Here is a 17,655-nt window from a genome sequence, read left to right as displayed (position 1 = left end):
GTTCCACGTCAATTTCGGTTAGCGATTCAAAAATATAATTTTGTAAAGTTCAGGATGCGGGCCTTGAAAACATGCGTCGTGGCTATCCTTTTCATCGTTATACACATTACCAAAATTTGAAGATGTGTGATGCAACGTTCACTTATTGACGTCGCGACTACGCTCCAGATCCATTCACACTTCGTGTGTTAAGAAATGTAGGCCAAATGCTACTACCAAGAGTCCAATGTTATCAATGATGTTTAATTGTCTGGAAAATTTTATCCGAAAGATTCAAGCTGTAACACCCAAAGTCTGGAAGGCCAAGAAAGGAAAGAAAACCCTAATTTTAAAGGGCGACTTGGCGAGTCCAAGGATGAACTCGGCGAGTCCGAGTGGGATCCGGGTCAAGGAGTAAGTGATCGACTCGGCGAGTCTGGTCTATGCGAGGAAAATCCTAAATTCAGGACTTGGAGCCTATTTAAACGTCTCATTCTCTCCCCTAGGGTTCCTTTACTGCCTCTTTCACCCAGAACACCGAACCCTAAGCCCCATTGTTGCTCATTTAAGCTTCCAAGCCATTTTTGGGTGATTTGAAGGGAGAAAAAGAAGGGGAATCATTGAAGCTTCAAGGATTGGCCTTAGATCTAAAGATTTAGGGAAACTTTCTGAGTTATTGAAGGTATTAAGTCATTTCTCTCCTTTAGATCTATTATGGTTGTCAGTTTTGGGGGTTTTCTAGCCATGATTAGCTACCTCTTTTGAGTTAGAAGCCAGATCTGAAGTTGCTACTTCGGATCTAAGCATATTATGGTCTTGAGAAGCATAAAGTATCTGCCCTTGAGTTGATTATGGAGCCTCTTTGCCTTAAACCCTAGTTTATGGTGTATTTTGCCTAGATCTCCTTCTCTACACATAAAGTTTGCAAATTTACGTGAGGAATAGGCTTGAAAAGGGTAGATCTACAGTTTGGAGTCCATGCATGACTCAAAATTCCTCTGCATGTAAGGAGATCTAAATGGAATCGGCGAGTCCTTTGAGTGGACTCGGCGAGTAGCATGAAGAGTAGGAGCAACTCGACGAGTGGGATGAGCAGCTCGTCGAGTCAGATGAAGATTGCCTTGTACTCGGCGAGTCTATTCTTGGACTCGGCGAGTCAGGTCGCGAAACCCCAAATCCTTCGAGTTGAGACTCGAATCAGTGAGTCGAGTAGAGACTCGGTGAGTTGGACAGGTCAGGACTCAGAAATCGGTAGACTCGGCGAGTCATGGACTGACTCAGTGAGTCGAGACGCGAAAGGAAGGACTCTGAATATATGAACTCAGCGAGTCAATAAGTTGACTCGGCGAGTAAGGTTGACCTGGGAGGTTGACCTTGACCAGGACTTTGACTTTGACCAGCATTGACTTGGTTGTCTCTCGGGGGTCAGTTAGACTCAGTGTTGCTTTGATATTGGTAGTTCGGGGAGCAAGGGGAGTAGGAGTTCAGAGAGTTACTGGGAAGCAGCTAGTGAGATCATCAGCAAGTTCAGCAAGTGCATGTGAGTTTCCCTTTGTGTGAATGGGTCTAAGGCCACAATGTCGGCCCATGTAGTTATGAGTAGAAGGCCCGGGGGTTAGCCCTAGGCACAGTATGCTAGTATGATATTCAGGACGAGGTCCATTAATAGCGGGCGGGTGCCCAATGATTTGTTTATATGATAGTTTATACTTGTTGTCTGTGTGATACATGTATGTGCCTGGTAGGGAGGTGAGTGTGAGCGAGGTCCCGTATCCCACCAATAGCAGAGTGTGGATGGGGTTCCACATCTCATTAGTAGCAAAATAGGGGCGAGGCCCAAGTTAAAGAAGGAGTGAGGATGGGCTAGGGTCGTATCTCACTACCAGTAGGAGCGTGGACGGGGTTCCATGACTCATCAGTAGCAAGACAAGAGCGAGGCCCACGATAGGAGAGACCTTAGGACAGGATTAGTCGTCTGAGTTTAGCTTATGTGTTGTGATATTTTTATGTGTTATTATTTGTCGACGAGCGAGGCCCTGTGATATGTTTATGTGTTATTATTTGTTGGCGGGTGAGGCCTTGTGACAGGTGAGGCCTAAGTGAAACATATTTGTATCCGAGCGGGGCTCGAAGCCAGGCGGGGCCTGGAGCAGCGGGGCCGTTATAGCGGGCAAGGCCCGAGGCAGGGGGCGAGGCCCAGGATAGCGGGTGTGGCCCAGTATGTGCAGTATGTGGTTATGCATGGTATGTGGTAGGGTGGGGAACTCACTAAGATTCGTGCTTACGGTTTTCAGTTTTGGTTTCAGGTACTTCCAGTAGCGAAGGGAAGAGCTCGGGGTGATCGCATGTCACATACCATTGATTAGACAGCCTGGGAATGTTTTACTCTGATAACGAACATGTGTTTTGGAAATTAATACTCTGTTTATGTTTTGGATTGATGATTTTGCTTTAAGTAATGTTTTATTAAAAGAATTTCGTGTCTTGAATTTTGGGTCGTTACACAAGCATTATATCGACAAGTAACCCACAAAAATCATTGAATCTCACCACCACATAACAAAGGGGAGTTCGTTCTAGTTCTCTCTTTTATTTTATGTTTAATTGTTTATTTATATAATAACGACATTGTAACTTAAGTGTTGGGTATGGAGATTGAAATTAGGATTATACATGCTAAATAAAGTCGTCCATAATCCTTGTGGGTCGATTTGAAGGCTGAAAAACACGATTGAAGCATCATTTTGAAGATCGAAGCTTAGAAACGTAATTTAATCATTCGGTTTGTCTTAGACATCATGTTTAGTAGTACTATTATGATTGTTTTCTATTTTTCAATAGAGCTTATGGGCTAAAACCCTATTATTTCTGCTTAAATGTACATGATTCCTAAATATTATAGTTTGATTTGTTAGATGGATGTATAAGGTTTGATTATTTATTGTGTATGATTGATCGTTTACCTTATATAGTAAAGTTTCAATTTTTGTTATCTACTACTAAATTTATTGTAGTTTAGAGGACAAATCTAACTATATGAACGTGTATCCTAATTACTTTATGACAATAAATTGTTAGAACTAGTGATTGACCAAATCCTAGAGTTAGATAATATAATTGTTAACTTGAATATGTAAGAAAGTATTAGATATTCATTATAGGCAAGATTAGTTTGCATGATCATTGATAAGAAACCGCTAGATCAATTAATTCATAATTTGAATGTTTAATTGTAATCATTATCCAACGTCATCGGAAGTGCAATCTAAGAGGTCACGAAATTTGAGTTCAGTCAACATTTCCAATGAATCACATTGACCTTAATGCCGATATGGATGAAATTCCGGACAACATTGAAGAGATCTCTCATTCTCGACGACCGATAGGATGTGACAAGACGAAGCGCACGGCAAAACATTCGAAGGAAAGTGACGGGAAAACGAATCATATGGCGGAAATCAAAGCGAAATCCCAAGAACACATACTATTACAACAAAAAAAATGTTTTAAAACGTCGGCGCATAGAAATACTATGTGCAAACAAGAAACGACTAAACAGAAGCGACAAACAAGAAGAACTCATGAATATCTTGTAATATTTTCATTTTCAATTTAAATGTTATGTTTTTATTTAAATAGTAAGTTTTTATTAAAAAAATTATAAAATTATATAATTTATTTTTATAATTACTGAAAAAATGAAAAATGAAAAAAATAATAATAAAAGAAACTCAAAAATAAAAGAAAAAATGACTTGGAAATTAAAGTGGTTTGGTGTGATGGTGTGGTGGATATTTGTGTTGTGTGAAGAGTAGTGTGGCCTATGATGTGCCAAATTTTGGTGTGGAATGGGTTACTCGTACCCAGCAACCTAAATATAAATAAATTGTTATTGTATTTCATGTTTAAAAATGAGTAGCGAATGTGGTTTATTTAATAACAATAAAAATATGATATATTAGTTTGCATTAAGGAATTATATATGAAAATTTCTGTATAGTAAAAGAGCAACTTCAGTAAAGGTTTTTGTCAATTTTACGTAGAAATGAGATATTTTTTGCATTTTATGTAGCAAAGAATTGATGTATATTTCTTATAAAACAGTCGGTAGATTAAAAAGTATGTAAGGGAAAATAAACAATAAAATAATGATAATAATACTAATTAATGAGTACCATGTTGAGCCTTGTGAACAAGAAAAACCTAATGCAAATATACATATGTGATGTGATCTTCAATCTTGGAGAAAACTATATATACATAAAATCAGAAGAAATGGACGCTGTTTATAAAACTGAAATTTAGGATAAGTATAATTGATAAATAAATAAATGTTTTAATGAATAAACCCATTATTTTCCACTTAGTTTATTAAGTATATTTTGCTTATTAAGTAAAACATTAAATCCAAAATCATTTATCAAACATGCATTTTTCTCAAAAGTGTGTATGAACAACCATCCTTTTGTGCCTTATACTTGCCTTCTACATGAAAAGGAGGGGGTATCACACTCATATCAGACAAATGTCTTATGCTCGATGGCAGCTAAGAGGGAGGCCCATGTATGTTGACCAATTGGGACGAATGTCAATATCAGTTTTATTAACAATTGTGCTCCTTGGGATTTGCATTACAAGAAAATTATGTAGGACTCGCTTAGAGGATTCTTGTGAAGACGAAGTTTCGATGGAATCTAAAAAGTTTAATACGCCTTAATTGGAAAATTGACTTATCATTGAAAGAGAATTTGTCTTTGTTTAAATACACAATGGAATAAGAGATAACTCATAAAGTATAGGAGTTCTATTTAAATATAAAGATATGTATCGCTATCTCCTATCAATAATAGCTTTCTTCACTCTCCTTCAAGTTGGAGTGTGGAGATCACGACCACCCAAATTGCCAAATAGATATTTAAAACGAACATTGCCAAGAGGTTTGGTAATTATGTCAGTTGGTTATTCATCGCCACTTATTGCAACGTGTTTTATCTAACCAAACTCGACTCGTTCACGAACAAAATACAAATCCATTTCAATGTGTTTTGTATATTTATGAAACACGTGATTGTTTGTTATGTATCTAGTAGCTTGGTTGTCACGGTATAGTGTGGCAGGTCTAGATTTTGAAGCTTCAAGATCAGTTAAGAGCCATTTGAGCCACAAAAGTTCATTGACTATGGAGGTCATTGCATGGTACTTGGCCTCTGCAGAGGATCTAGACACTACATATTGTTTCTTTGTCTTCAAAGAAATAGGTCCCCCCCCCCCCCCCCCCAAGTGATGAATTAGCCTGTCTTAGATCGTCGTGTGAAGGGGCAGCCAAGCCAATCGGAGTCACAATAAGCTGCCAAGGTTAAATCTCCATTTTTCTGGAGAAATATGCCTTGTCCCGGTGTTGTTTTCGATATACTGAAGTATTTTATTTGCAGCATCCAAATGGATCTAATGGGGAGAAGAAACAAATTGAATAAGGGTATTCACTGCAAGAGTAATATTTGATCAGGTAACTTGTAGATAAAGTAACCTCCCAATTAGGCATCGGTAAGATCCAGGCTCGACAAGTGGTGTGATGTTGGACAGACTGAGTTTTGCATTATATTCCATTGGGAATGAACTAGGCCGATAACCCTCTGGTCGGCAAGGATATCACGAGTGTACTTCCTTTGACTCAGAACCATGCCATACGTGGTTTGAGTACCTTTTATGCCAAGGAAATATTTTAGAGGCCCCAAATCCTTTATGCTAAACTGACCATCCAAAAAGGTATTGATTTTTGCAATATAATCATCATTCTTTCTAAGGAGGATAACATCGTCAACATATATAAGAGTAGCACATATATGTTATCTTTCTTATAGGTAAATAGAGAATGATCAATCGTAGAATGTTGGAAACCAATATGATAAATAGCATTGAACTTATTATACGGGTTGCGAGAAGCTTGTCATAACCCATAGAGTGAATTTCGCAACCGACGGACACATGTTTCGCCTTTTTTTTTTGCAAATCCTTGCGGCCTCTTCATCAAGATCGACATGTAAGAAGGCATTGTTCACATCCATTTGGTGAATGGATGTGACAACCCGAAATTTCTATCGTGTACAACAATTCAATTCAATCAAAGTCATACTCATTTCCGCTATCTTTTAGCATTTTGTAGAGTCTGTTTAAGTGTTCTAAGCCTAGTACATTCAAGTTTTAGGGTTTAGGATTGAGTGGCTTAAGTTCATCGAGTTGCATTCAAGCCAAACACTCCTTCAAGAGGAGTGTACGGCCGTACACATGGGTGTACGGCCGTACACTCAATATGGTCGTGAACTCATGCCCATATATGAGTTATGCCTTCATTTCTTACACTTCCAAGTCAAGAAAGTCAATTCTCTCTCAACTATCATCAAGCTTTTCATCATTGATCTTCAAAAATGTAAGCATTCCTTCCATTTATTAGTTGTTATCCTTCTGATCTAGTATCACCCTTTGATTTCATCCATGAAATTCATCTTTTTGGTTAGATTTTGAAGTATTCATCACTTTCACCAAGAACACCTACTAGTTCTTGGGCCGTGAACTCCATAGGAACCTTCAAAAGTGTGAGTATCTCTTCCATCTTCTAGTGAAGCATGAGAAACACTTAATTCCTAGCCTTAAATCATCATATAATGCAAGAACTCAAAGGGTGTACAGTCGTACACCACTCATATGGTCGTAAACCCTTGTTTAATGCATGATTTGGCCTCAAACTCACCTTATGTCCCAACATAGGATCATAAACACTTAAAGGATGCTAGTTAGGACCGTAAAACACCTCCTTTGCATGTTCTTCAATGAGCGTACCGTCGTACACTCCATGACCATACACCATATTGGCCGTACACATCTAAGTCGTACACACCCTAGTGTGGCCATAAACCCCTTTGATGCAATCATTTGTGATTGTAACACTTCAATCTAAGTGTTTCCTAGTCCCTAAGGTGGTTTCCTTGCATAATTAGTTGTATAAACACTAATTATATCCATATATATGTTATTATATGCTTAATAGGATCCGTTATGCTCGAGGCTTCACTTGACACTTAGCATCTTATATCGAAATTACATTCGTATCACTCACTACTGGTGAGTTCATACCCCTTAAATTATATTTTAAATGCTTTTATGGTAGGAATACAAGTAGAAACATTATAGTTATTATATCAATCACATGTGATTAATAACTATCAAACAAGTGGATTTCTTATACTTCAAACAGTTTTATCAAGCAAACTACTTTAAAACATTTTTGTAAGCTGACATCAATTCATCAATAACTATTCAAATGGTTAAAACCATTTATATACTAAACTCTTTTTAAACTTATATATATTGTCAAAATCATGTCTATATAGATATAGTTATATAAGTAAGGTTGAAAGGGCGTAGGATTGATAACTCACTTTATTTCATGTTCCTTGTTTGGTTGTGGACTTAGGGTATCCGGTTGTTTTTCTGAGTGTCGTTTGAATCTTAGTTATATATTATGTATATATGTATAGATATAAAAGTTCTTACATCAGTCAGCACCTTTGGGTAGCAAAGGTGTAAAAACATACTCAATCATTCAAACAACATTACTAGTAAACTATAATAAGTATAGTTTAGGGAATTACTACTCACTATTTCTGGTACAATGAAACATACAAGAGTCAGTTCATTCAAGAGTCAATACAAACATACTGTAATGAGAAACAGAAAGAATATATTGTTGGATTAGGTGTCTAAGTTCATAACTATTTCTAGGATGTACTTGACCCGGTTGGCATGGTCCATTTGGGTTGCATGGCATTGCAACACTTGGATAGACTAAATGAGAGAAAGGACACTTAAGGATTATTAATATATTATAAGTTTTACTATATTAATCATATTATTTAATTAGCATTGATCAAAGAATTAATTTGGAATTAATTAAGTGCTCAAAAAGAGACTAATTAAATATATGGGGTTGATTGTGTAAATAATCTATTCTTATATAGTGAGCTAATGATCCATGGTGTGTATGGATTGGGCTAAAACCCATAAGGTGCTTCATGGATATAACCCATGGAGGTTACAAACCCATGGATCATGGAATACGAAAATCCATGACATTTAGGGTTTACATGGTGTAACCCTACTTGTGCCACAACTATATAAAGACCTATAGTCTAGCAAAATCGACACTACTTGTACAAGATAGAGGTCTAGCCGATTTTGAGGTGTAAGTGAACTTCTCTCAAGTCTATTCCAAGAGTTGTAGTGTTGTGTGAGACATTTGAGGCATCACGCTAGAGGTGTTAGGCTCACAAGGTTCTCAAGGAATCCAAACTACAAAAGGTATGTTCTTTTTCTAGCATTTATGTTTAAAAGTTCCCCATGGTATGCTAGATGGGTTATTTTTATCAAAATTGGATTGAAGATGTCATTTTATTCAAAATGGGCCCTTAAATGTAAATTTCCGGTCTTAATGGGCCTAAAGTGTCATTTTTATCAAAAATGGACTTATAATGTAAATTCTCGGCTTAATGAGCCAAGAATATCAATTTTAAAGAAAAGTGAGCATTCTATGTCATCTTGATATTAATTAAGCTAAAACGATGTATTATAATATCAAACGGGCTAATTAAGTCATTTTCACTCCTTACATGTTACTTGGGCCTTATACGCCTATTCATTCTTTTATTGGGCCTAGTATACACATTTCATGTTCATTGTGCCTTAATGACCCAATTATATGCTTATTGGGCCATGTATACTCATTACATGTTACTTGGGCCTTATGGGCCCATTGATTTTCTTATTGGGCCTCATGTCATATTTTATGTTAATCGGGCCAATAACAAACAATACTTGAAACTTTGATAAAAACAAATGGTATTTTCATCACCAATGTTTTGTGATCAAATGCATACCCGAAAACATTATCTTAAAACGGAAAACAATGTGATACATTGTTCGCATAAATTTATTTAAGTTTCTTGTGAGTCGTTCTTTCATTCGTACCTACCTAGTGTACAATCTTAAGTCCTGTAGTTATAACCAGAGTCTCCTGGAGGGAGAACGAGAGTTTGTGTATAGATTTATACAGGGTTGACAGCCCTACACCCGAGCTGTTTGCTACAGCTAGGCTAGGCCAGTCTAGGGTGACAAATGTCTTACCTTAAAAAAGTTGACGCCTGAAAAATGTCATGACAGGCAGATCAGTCATATCAAGCATGGTTATAAAGACTCATATAGAGATTAACTCCACTGTAAATTTACGAAATACATATGCATTTCTGGTGATACAAAATCATACATACATTGTTACTCGGTCTTAGGGTTTTTAGACCACTACACTTTTACAAGCAGAAAATATCGAATTTTCTAGGAAATATACATTATACACTACTTTCTACTTACAACAGAAATATAGGATTTTCCGAAATACTCTCTTTATACATTTTAAAAACAGAAACACACATACTTTAATACAAGATTTGACATAAAACTTCCAAACCATTTTTACAGAAAATATTGGATTTTCTGGTGTTTACAAAGTAATACAAAGCTTTTCATATAAACAGGCTTATGAACTCAACAACATTATATATGTTGACGTTTGCAAAATAACTTGTATTTTCAGGAAATCGTTAAGCAGGTTGGTCTTCAGGAACTTGTGGTTATGTTGCATTTTGTTTCCATCATACTCTTATTATTTTGGGGATGTACTTTTGTGAACAATTACAATGATGTAAATCCCGTATGTAGTATTTTGTATTATTGTATGTGTGATGATGATGTTTGTCTTGATCCAATTACAATGATGTAAATCCCGTATGTAGTATTTTGTATTATGGGCCCATTGATTTTCTTATTGGGCCTCATGTCATATTTTATGTTAATCGGGCCAATAACAAACAATACTTGAAACTTTGATAAAAACAAATGGTATTTTCATCACCAATGTTTTGTGATCAAATGCATACCCGAAAACATTATCTTAAAACGGAAAACAATGTGATACATTGTTCGCATAAATTTATTTAAGTTTCTTGTGAGTCGTTCTTTCATTCGTACCTACCTAGTGTACAATCTTAAGTCCTGTAGTTATAACCAGAGTCTCCTGGAGGGAGAACGAGAGTTTGTGTATAGATTTATACAGGGTTGACAGCCCTACACCCGAGCTGTTTGCTACAGCTAGGCTAGGCCAGTCTAGGGTGACAAATGTCTTACCTTAAAAAAGTTGACGCCTGAAAAATGTCATGACAGGCAGATCAGTCATATCAAGCATGGTTATAAAGACTCATATAGAGATTAACTCCACTGTAAATTTACGAAATACATATGCATTTCTGGTGATACAAAATCATACATACATTGTTACTCGGTCTTAGGGTTTTTAGACCACTACACTTTTACAAGCAGAAAATATCGAATTTTCTAGGAAATATACATTATACACTACTTTCTACTTACAACAGAAATATAGGATTTTCCGAAATACTCTCTTTATACATTTTAAAAACAGAAACACACATACTTTAATACAAGATTTGACATAAAACTTCCAAACCATTTTTACAGAAAATATTGGATTTTCTGGTGTTTACAAAGTAATACAAAGCTTTTCATATAAACAGGCTTATGAACTCAACAACATTATATATGTTGACGTTTGCAAAATAACTTGTATTTTCAGGAAATCGTTAAGCAGGTTGGTCTTCAGGAACTTGTGGTTATGTTGCATTTTGTTTCCATCATACTCTTATTATTTTGGGGATGTACTTTTGTGAACAATTACAATGATGTAAATCCCGTATGTAGTATTTTGTATTATTGTATGTGTGATGATGATGTTTGTCTTGATCCAATTATATACACTATGATGATATTACAAGATGAAGTCACCCAACCCCCGGATGTTTCCGCCGTTCTGGTTCGGGGGTGTGACAACCGTGGAGGAAGTTGATTAGCGTTGGGTAGAGAGTGACCAATGGTGATAGGGTTGCTTTGATATTGTGGTTCACGATCATCTCCATTTTGTTGATCAACATTAGTGTGGTGTAAAGACAACTAATCACGCAGCCTTTGTTTTTCATTGTTGTCAAATTCAGCATCTTGTTAGGAACTTGACCAAAATCATCAAATACATGCTTATCCAAGTTTTCATCAGTAGGTAACGGCTCATTTTCCTTTTCATAAGGGAATTTTGATTCAACAAATGTTATATCCCATGATAATATAATTTTATGTCCCTTAGATCAAAGATCCAATAACCCTTTTGTGCTTGCAGGTAGCCAACAAAAATCCCCGGTCTCCCCTTTTCATCGAACTTATCTTGTCCCACTTTATTCTCTTTTGCATACACAAGACACCCAAAAGTGCGCATGTGATCATATTTGGGAACCATGTAATGAAGGTGTGTGATACACACCCATATATCACAATCAATTAAATCAAAACAATTAACACTTTTAATTGAATTGTCAAAGAAAGGGAGTCGGGTTTGTTTAGCCCTTACACATGAGTCACAATGCTCTAAATCCACGATAGTTCCTGTAGAACGAATATTTTGAAGTTTATTTTTTGGAGGCATGACCTAGTCTCTTATGCCATATCTTTGTGTTCATCCTTACTTCCAATATCTTTACTCTTTCATCCATCCCTTCCATGTTGTATAGACCACCCTCACATCTATCCATGCCAATCAGCTTCCTCGAGTGTGAAGTACTAAATAAAACAGAATTTTGGAAAGAAAGTCATAAAGCAATTTAGGTCATTGGTTATTTTGCTTATGGAAAGTATATTGTATTTACATTTTGGTATAAACAGGACATCGTCAATCTTCATGTCATTTGGTAATTGTGCACTACAAAAACCGTTGACTAGAACATTGTCACCATTAGGTATACTTACAGGTATGCCACTGTCGGTTCTCTTTAAGTTTGAGAAATCTGATTCACAACAAGAAACATGTATGGTGGTTCCTTAATCAATGATCCAAGTAGATTTGAAATTTAATTTACCTGTCATGTGATCTTTGGTTTCTGAGTATCACTTAGTTGCTTCATTACTTTGGTATATTGCTCAAGAGTGAGTCCATGGGGCTAGTTTCCTGTTCCACATTTACAACTTCGGGTTTTTGCTTTATCGTCTTTCTTGGCTTTGTATTGGGTTTCTTTTGACGTGTGTCCCACCAATCAGGGTATCATATCTTCTCAAAACACCCTTCAATGGTGTGGCCATTTTTCCCACAATGCTTACACTTCAAGTTTTCCCGGTTGACTTCTTTTTCAGTGTGGATTTTATCAGTAACAGTCAAACGCATTTGAAGAGTGGCGGCTTTCATATTTGTTTTTCTTGCTACGGTAATGTTTCGTTGTTGCTCATCTCATTTTTTGCCACAAGGTGATAATTGGTACCATGAAAAGGCATTGGTTTGGTACTTGGTATTTAGGTTTTAACAATGTCGAAGACATCATCAAGTCCCATGAGGAATTCATAAATATGTTCATTCTCCTTTGCTTCAACTAGTCTCTTTCCTACATCACATGTACACATGCCGCAAGTGCATCTTGGTGTTGGAGATGTCAACTGGATCTCATCCCATAGGCCTCTGAGTTTTGTAATAAAATAGGCTGAAACAGATTGATTATCTTAACTCATTGTTGTTAGGGGTCTTTTAACTCATACGCAAGAGGTGCGCTTTCCTTCCGGAATCTTTCTTCCAAGTCATTCCAGATTTCTTAAGCCATTTTTGCATACTTGACACTATTGTGTATCTCTTTTTCCATTGGTGTAGTCAACCAACCCTTTATTATGGCGTCGCTTCGTTGCCAAGCATTCAATTACGTTGATCCGTCATTAGGTTGGTTTATAGTCTCGTCAATGAAACCTGCACGATTCATGGCAAACAAGAAATCGTTCATCTCTCTTGCCTAGTCGGCATAATTGTTGCCGTTGAGGCATTCATTGACATGTAGTTGTCGGGGATAATCGTTTGGGTGGATACAGAATGGAAAATTTGGATCGGAGGATGGATTGATCGGTAGTGTGTTTCCTCGCCACTCTGTCTGTCGTTGTCTCCTGTCATGGCAGTATTGTTTTAGGGTCCGCAGGCTAGAGAACTTGTTTTGATACCATGAAAAAATTAACACGTTAATTGGAAATTTGACTTATCATTGAAAGAGGCTTTTGCCTTTGTTTGAATACACGATGGAATAATATACTATAGGAGATCTATTTAAATACAAAGATACATATCAATATCTTCTTATTGATAATAGATTTCTTCAGAATCAGACTGTTATGGGTCGGTTTTTGATTAGTTTGCGGTATATAATTTTAATGAATTCATTCACAAATTGGATTTTCTTATGAACGCGTGGTCATGCATAATAGTAATACTACGGATCTTCACCTTTTAAATTCTTCCATCAGAGGGTTTCGAGAAAGTTAAAAGTTTCAAGGAGTTTGTAAATTGTAATAGTGTTTACTCTTTTAAAGACATCACGCCAAATATTTTGATTTTCAGGTGTATCTTCATAAAAAGGTTGGCAATGGCAATTCAGAGGATTCCTCGGTTTGGAGACTTTTTACATTTTTAGTCCCCTCAACTTGTTTCTATGCACTTTTAGTAATGAACTTTCCAAAATCACTTTAACAACGTAACTTTTAGTAATGAACTTTCCAAAATCACTTTAACAACGTAATAAGTTGAATAACTAAAACCGGACAAATCGAATATTTTGCTTATAATGGTCACTTTTGACCTTTTCCCTAAGATTTGCCCGATTTACCCAATATTAACTACAAGAGAAATTAAATATCTTCTTCCCTTTCATTCTTAAAAATCTTCCTACCCAATTAAATGATAACATATCATATTTAATGATTATTTAAAGATATTTAAATATACTAAAATGACAATTTTGAAAAATTCATTAACGAGTAATAACAGACAAACTGAAATACCGAAATAACCTTAACATATATTAAATTCCATTTCATTTTCGTTCAACCAAGCACATAACAATTTACATCTTCCAATTCTTTTGAAAGATTTCATTCCTAAAAAAAAAAAAACGTTGCGACTAAATATCATTTTACCTTTTCCAAACCAAAATAAAATTAAGTCCTTTTAACATGGTCCAAAAACTATTAAAAAAAAAAAAAGATTAACAAACATGTTACAAACAACCGAAATCAATTGATACAAACATTTGATAAATAACATGACATGATACTATAATCTTAGAAAATGAGAAACCTTGATCTTGATTTTACTTTGACCCAATTGCAAATGACAATTTTGGGCGTGATTTGTTTTTACCAAGTAGTTTTTGTTGTTTTGCACGTTCTTCCTCCTCTTGTTGTTTTTTTCTAAGTAATTCTTCTTCTTTTTGTCTTTGAAGTTCTTCAAGTTCCCTATATCGTTCTTCTTCCCTTCTTTGTTGCTCCATTGCTTCTCTCCTTTGACCTTCTTCAATTCTCTTTCGGTTCTCTTCTACTAACCTTTCCAACTCTTCTTTCTCTTTTCTCGCTTGCTCCTATTTTTATTTTTTATTTTTTATTTTTTTTAAATACAAAAAACAATTTTAAAAATTTAACAAATACCTCTTTTCTTGTAGCCTCAATAACTGCAGCTTCTTTCTCTTTCTCAAGTTGTTCTACAACATCCCTCACAACTTTCTTCCTTCCCTCCTCCAATCGTATCTTAATTTCCATCTTAATGTATTCAGAACTTAATCTTTCTTCAACTTTCTTCCTTATAGCTTCTTCCACTCTTCTTTCAGTTTCTTCCTCCAATAACTTCAATTCCGCTTCTTGTTGACGCCTGATAAAAAAATATATATATAAAAAAACATTAAACAAAATAAGGTCATTAATCGTTTATTCACAAACCAATATGCTTTAGCATCTAAAGACACATTTAATTTTTCCATATTTCCAATTTTCATCTGGATTTGTTTGTCTTGTCTTTTTTCTTTTTTATTTTTACACTTACAAATGACAAACTGACCTTTATGTCGACAAGAGCAATATTTATAAGCGTATGTTTGTGTATGCTTTATACCTTTATCGAGTTCCTGATCAAATAAAACAATTAGTTGAAAAATTATATAGCTGAAGTATGATAATATCTTCCTTCAATATAGCCTGTGGAGAAAAATGTCAAAGTAACCTTTTTGCAATTTTTAACCCTATTGTTTATAATTTCATGTTTAGATTATAATATAAATCTATAAAGTTAAATTCTAAAGTTTCCAATATTATATATTCATATTAAGGTAGATTATTTAGTTGGGTAAAGGGTATTTTGGTCTTTCAATAAAAAGGAAGAAAGGAATTGAATTCCATTCCTTTCATTCTCCCCCAGGAATGGTGAAGATCCGTTAAATATGGAATCAATTTGGCAACCAAATGCACAACGGAATGGAATCTTGAATTCCAAAGTCCAAAGTCCAAACCCATTGGAATCCATGAACAAAACACACTCTCAGATTCTCTGATTTGGAATTGCTCATAGAAGCATGTGATGAAAAGCCGATAAAGGAAGCAAATAGAAATTTATATACACAAATTCTCCAAGCATATCATGAAAAAAGGGTTATCCTCATTACAAGTCTAAGAATGTGAATTCATGACAATTATTAAAATAATATCCTCCAGTTCAAATTTCAGTATGAGTTAGCACTTCAAATGTATATATCTTTTAAGAGGATGCCAAAGTAGAGTTCAAAATGCATTCACAAATGCTATAAATATCTGAAGAGCAAGATACAACATCAAAGAAGAAAAGTATTTGCATGATGAAATGAGAAGGATAATAATACAAGAGTTTCCAGCAAATGATATACCTTTTCTTTTGTTCATCTTCTTCTAATTTGGTTTTTTCAGTGACAACTTTGCGCTCAATAGGGGCAATAATGGGAGACTTAGGTATAGGAGACAATGAGGTGCTCCTACTTTTTTGTCTTTTATGACGCCTTGGTGTTGGTGTGCGACTCTTGTGTCTTCTAGGAGATATTGATCGGCTTCTTCTTCTATAAAAAAAAACAAGAAAATAAATGAGAAATGGTTTTTATGTTTTTAGAAAAAAAATAACAGATAAGACCATAATACCCACCATACTGTCTGACCTAGCACAATAGAGATAAAAGCAATTTACAGTTACCTCTTATATTGCTAAGTACAAACTGTGAGCTCCATCTTTTATCACAAGAAACCGCTAAATGTCACAATCGAGCAAGAAAAGAGCACGAATCAGCACCCATCACCTGCTCACTCCCCATTTGGAGGGGAGCAATTGCTTTATTATGTTTTTTTTTTATGTATAAAAAGGGATGGATTGTTTCTGAGTTATGTTACATCTAGTATGCTCTTCACAAGACTCTTCTATATGCCTTTTCAAGATTTAGTTGAAGTCGGATGGATCTCTTACGAGATATGTTTTCAAGTCAAAAACTTGGAGAAAGATTTTGAGGGTCGTCAAAACTCAAAACCAAATATCACAGGTTTCATATGAATACTGCTACATGTCATTTGAGCATTAGGGGGAAAGCACATATTGAATTCAAGTAAAAGCCCAATGTTTCTGGTGAAAGCTCCTGTCAAATATGCAGTCCATATCTATTAATCATTGCTCCACCCTATGATGAAAGTTCCTCTCTAAATTCTTCCTCATGACTGAATAATAAGAACTGTGTTTGTACAGAAACAATCTCACAAACACGGTATGGCTGCAGCATCCTAGATTTGTAAAGATATAAGCCAAGTACCAGAGAAAACCGAAAAAGTTCTTAAATTTGGAGAGTTAATGCTCTTTTAAGCTCGATGAAGCCAAAACCAATCACATAACTTTAACTATGTCACATATCATAACGCCCAAACATCACTCGAAGTAAAAGATAAGAACTTAACTGTTTAAAATCATAGAGGAATGTTGATAAAACTCACAAAAGTGTATTAAGAATTAAAATCTACATTCAGTTGACTGCTAAAAAATCAAACGCACAGGGATTAGGATAATCTTAATCGGGTATCAATCACCTGCTATGAGAATAAGGAGATCGGCTGCTTCTATCTCTTCGGCTTCTGTATCGGCGGCTGCTATACCTGTGTACCACCGGCGACGGTGACCTTGAATACCTCCGCCTTTTATACGACGGTGACCGAGACAATTCCCTATCTCGAGCCATATCTCCACCAATAGATTATATCTAAAACACAAAGTATCTCCTGAAATTGTAGTATTTTTCCGATATTAATACAAAGTTTTATAAGAATCAGATTGACTGAAATTATAGCGAAAAATTATAGAAATTTCGTATTGGTAGTTGAAAAGTCTGACGAATCATAACCACGCATTCACCTGTCAAGACGATTAGTAAGATGTGCAGAAGACGATCGTACCTGAAAAGGCGTTGGAACCCTAGAATGTAGATTGTGTCCTTTTTTTTCCTTTCAGTTTTAGAACTTCAATCCTAACCAAACACGGATGAGAAATAATAACTGTGTGAATCTAAGGGGCTCTTTATGACATTATATGTAATATAGTAATGCTTATCAAGTTTTTATTTGAAATTGCAAATTACTCCCTTAACTTTTAATTTTACCTTTTTAGTCTAAAAACTAAAATAAACCAACCTATTTAGTCTAATCTATGGTCTATAA

At 35.5% G+C, this 17,655-nt stretch overlaps 1 protein-coding gene across 1 annotated transcript; it reads right to left on the bottom strand.

The window, feature by feature from the left end:
• Nucleotides 1-14,066: 14,066 nt before the first annotated feature.
• On the bottom strand, nt 14,067-17,510 carry LOC145014770 (arginine/glutamate-rich 1 protein). The gene is made up of 5 exons (XM_078973214.1): nt 17,395-17,510; nt 17,032-17,220; nt 15,840-16,025; nt 14,596-14,815; nt 14,067-14,528 (listed from the first exon to the last, which is right to left on the bottom strand). The coding sequence occupies exons 2-5, from the start codon at nt 17,178-17,180 to the stop codon at nt 14,262-14,264; spliced, it is 822 nt and encodes a 273-aa protein (XP_078829340.1). The 5' UTR covers nt 17,181-17,220; nt 17,395-17,510; the 3' UTR covers nt 14,067-14,261.
• Nucleotides 17,511-17,655: the final 145 nt, after the last annotated feature.

Source organism: Lactuca saligna, chromosome 9, assembly GCF_052625555.1.
Source record: "Lactuca saligna cultivar CGN05327 chromosome 9, ASM5262555v1, whole genome shotgun sequence".
In the NCBI taxonomy this organism is placed as follows: Eukaryota; Viridiplantae; Streptophyta; class Magnoliopsida; order Asterales; family Asteraceae; genus Lactuca; species Lactuca saligna.
The sequence above is the reverse complement of the archived record's forward strand: the minus strand, read 5'-3'. Positions and strand labels throughout refer to the sequence as shown.